The sequence below is a fragment of the Cynara cardunculus genome (assembly GCF_001531365.2).
Source record: "Cynara cardunculus var. scolymus isolate 2C chromosome LG 11, CcrdV1, whole genome shotgun sequence".
Classification (NCBI taxonomy): domain Eukaryota; kingdom Viridiplantae; phylum Streptophyta; class Magnoliopsida; order Asterales; family Asteraceae; genus Cynara; species Cynara cardunculus.
In genome coordinates, this window is record NC_037538.1 from 18,954,024 (window position 1) to 18,957,599 (window position 3,576).

A 3,576-nucleotide genomic window follows, 5' to 3' on the forward strand; every position below is an offset into this window, starting at 1 on the left:
ACGTTTATTACCATGTCATCATTAAAATAATCATATGTGATTGTGTACATGATCATAATATTGATATGTCATGTTATACATAATCACATGTGATTGTGTACAATATAACATGCTTGTTATGTGCATCAAATACATGATTTTATGTGATGTGCATGTGATCATATATATATAAATATGACAAGTATCAAGAATCTTATCTGGTAAGAGTGATGCAAGGCCCGAAAGTCTTACCCAGTAAGTGAGGGTGACGACTCTTACCACAGTTAAAGCCTATCGGGTAAATTGTTGTATACAATGCCGTTTTTATTGACTAAAATCTTACCCAGTAAGTAAATGACAATATTAAATTTTATTGGTAAATATTTACAGGATAAATGTTTGTAAACGGTTCCTAAGATAAAAAAAATACTATAACGGGTGGCTAGTGATTTTGGGGTCAAGATTCCAAGTTGACAATAACTTATAACTCTATTAAACAAGGATAAAGATTTTTGTGTCAAAATTAAAAAAAGAAGAAAATTAGGTGTCAAAAATGCAAATGAAGTTAAAAGAGAGGAATCCAAATGAAAATATAAAACAAAAAGGGGGTCAAAGTAAGGGGAAAGAGGAGAGAAAGGATCCAGACAGCGTTCTCCACACTATAAAACCCTCTGATTCCTTCCTCCTTTCCAAAGCAAATTGAACACCATCGGATCCCATCAAATTCTCTTTCGATCTGATTAGACCCTTCTTCTCCGGTGTTTTGGATTGAATTTCAGTTTATGATAATGGGGAAATACGTAGAGATATTGGATTTAGGGGTGAGAATGGTGGCTAGATTTCATTCCCACTGTCCTCAAACTGCTCGTATGTACTATCATCCTCCTTCAAACTCCGTCGATAGCGGCTGTAGATCTCACGCGCCATCGGCAACCGAAGAATCGGCCAAAACGAGGCGGTTTCAGGCGAGCATGAGCTTCAATACTAGAGAAATTGTCTTTTCGTCGGCGATGTAAATGTGTAGCAAGGCGTAGATATTGATTGAGTTAAACACACTAAACATTTTTTATAATATCCATAGAAATTGGCGAATATGAAATTGTTTAATTCTTATGAAGATTCAATTAGTTTGGTTGATATCTGCTCATACTGAATTGCTTATTTAAACTGTGTTTGGTCAAATGGGCCCGGCCTGGCCCACAACCGCCGGAGGACCGGAACCGGGGCCGGAGAGGGACCCGAACCGGCCCGGGACCGGTATGGACGGGTTGTGGACCGCCGGTTATGAATCGGTTATGGATTTTAACGTTTTCTAGCACCGAGACCGGTTAAGACCGGAACCGGTTATGTAACCGGTTATAGAACCGGCCCGGTCAACAAAAGTCAATGTGTATATATATATATAACAAAATGTATTTATAAAATTAAACATATATATATATATATAACAAAACATATTTTTAAAATTAAACGTGTATATATATATATATATATATATAACAAAATATATTTTTAAACGTATTTATAATAAAACGTATTTATATAAAACATATTAAAAATAACATATTACAAACATATTAATAATACTAAAAATTTATTAATAAACAAAAATTTGAAAAGAAAAATATTTTTTTTTGCCGGGACCGGATGGGATCGGAACTGGGACCGGATTCCTTAACCGGTTACCGGTAATCTTGACCGGTTACAAGGTATTTCACCGGAACCGGGACCGGTTACCGCCGGTTTTTGTCTTAATTAGGACCGGTAGGGAGCGGTTAAGAACCAACCCGGAACCGGATTTTGGCCATCTCTAACCAAAACCACCTCCACCACCACTACTACCATCAATTATATCAAAATTTTCATTCAAATTTGGTACAAATATGAAAATTATGTATAAATATTTATTCTTTAATTATTTACTTTATTTGTGTTAATTTTAACTATTATATAATATTTAAAATCATCAAATAACTTTTGGGGGTAGCTTGTCTAGTTCTGTCTCGTCCAGTCCTAGTTGTACCAAACACCATACACTCTCCTGTTATGTTCAGTCATGTCCCGTCCAGTCCAGTCCTGTCCAGTCCTACCCTCTTGTCCTCTCCTGTCTAGTTCAGTCCTGTCCAATTATGTCTGCGTACCAAACGCTACCTTAATACTGATTCATGAATCGAAGCTTATTTTACCTCTTCTTCGTCGGTTCCCCCACCGCACCCACGTACCTCCCTCCTCGATCTTTCTTTTTCTATTTATAAATTTTTAATTCATTCGGGTACCCTATGCATTTAAAGCATCCATCGCATTCCCGTCTTTCCCACAAAATTCACAATGTTCCACTTCATCATGTGTGGTCCTTTTTCTGTTCTTTGATTCGGTTCTGTTTTGTCCGCCAGTGGCCCCATCAGCGCCTCATGAAGGCTTGAAACGCAACGGTCTCGGTATTAGTCTTCTTTCCTGCAGACACGACTCCTTGTTGTTCGTCTTCCGCAACTATGTGGTAAGCCTCACCTAAGGTCGGGATAGGCTTCATCGCTAGAATCTGTGTTCTGATTGTGGAGAAGTTGCTGTTAAGACCAAGAAGGAATTCATATAGTCTTTCCTTGTCCCTTAATTCTCCCGGTTTCTTGCTAATGCCACATCCACAACCTGCAAAAGAACACCTTGGTATGGAGAACACTAAGCCTATTTCATCCCAGATTCCCCTTAATTTGGTGTAGTAGGCTGAAATCGAGGCCCCATCCTGCCTGGTTGTGCTGAGAAGTTTCTTTAATTCATATGCTCTAGTGCGCTCTCCCTTTCGAATCGTTCACACAGATCCTTCCAAATTTCTTCAACAGTGTTAGCATACTTCACGCTAACCCTAATTTCCTTTTCCATGGCTGTAGTCAGCCATCCTTTAATCATAGCATCACAACGTAACACAGTGTCAGTCTTTTCTTGTTTCTTTAGAGTCCCATCAACGAAACCTATTTTGTTTTTCACGAACAAAAAATTCTCCATCTCCTGAATCCAGTCGAGATAGTTATTGTCGTTCAATGCATCATTCACATGCATTTGCCTTGGGTAATCTGATGGATGAAGGTAATATGATGAGTTACGGTCGGAAGTTTGGTCATTGGTTTTGGACACTGAATTGTTTCCGTCATCGGCCATGATGGAACGATGATCGATGATCTAGGGTTTTGTGGTTTTGGTCGAGTGGTATGTGACCAGCTTTGTTACCATAAAAAAATATGTGCCTTTTCCATTTCTCTCATTATAAAGTACAGTAAGATGATATATATATATATATATATATATATATATATATATATATATATATATATATATATACACACATCTTCAGGATAGCTACAAAGGAGCTAAGAAAAAGGAAACCAATCACAATAAGAAAACAATAGAAAAAGAATATATACGAAAATCATTCCCTTCCAATATATATTACCCTTTAACATAACTAGAAGCGTACTCGCGCAATGCAGCGAGATACATCATRATTTTAATATTTCATTTTATTATTTATCTCAGTCGATGTTATAATATGACTTTATGTGATTTTGAGAAAACGATGATGTTTTTATTTTTGAATAAAATATA

The 3,576-nt window shown here is 37.0% G+C and overlaps 1 protein-coding gene across 1 annotated transcript; it reads right to left on the minus strand.

Moving 5' to 3' along the window:
• Window positions 1-2,380: 2,380 nt before the first annotated feature.
• On the minus strand, window positions 2,381-3,132 carry LOC112521800. Its single transcript, XM_025130791.1, has 2 exons — window positions 2,790-3,132; window positions 2,381-2,625 (listed from the first exon to the last, which is right to left on the minus strand). The coding sequence occupies exons 1-2, from the start codon at window positions 3,130-3,132 to the stop codon at window positions 2,381-2,383; spliced, it is 588 nt and encodes a 195-aa protein (XP_024986559.1).
• Window positions 3,133-3,576: the final 444 nt, after the last annotated feature.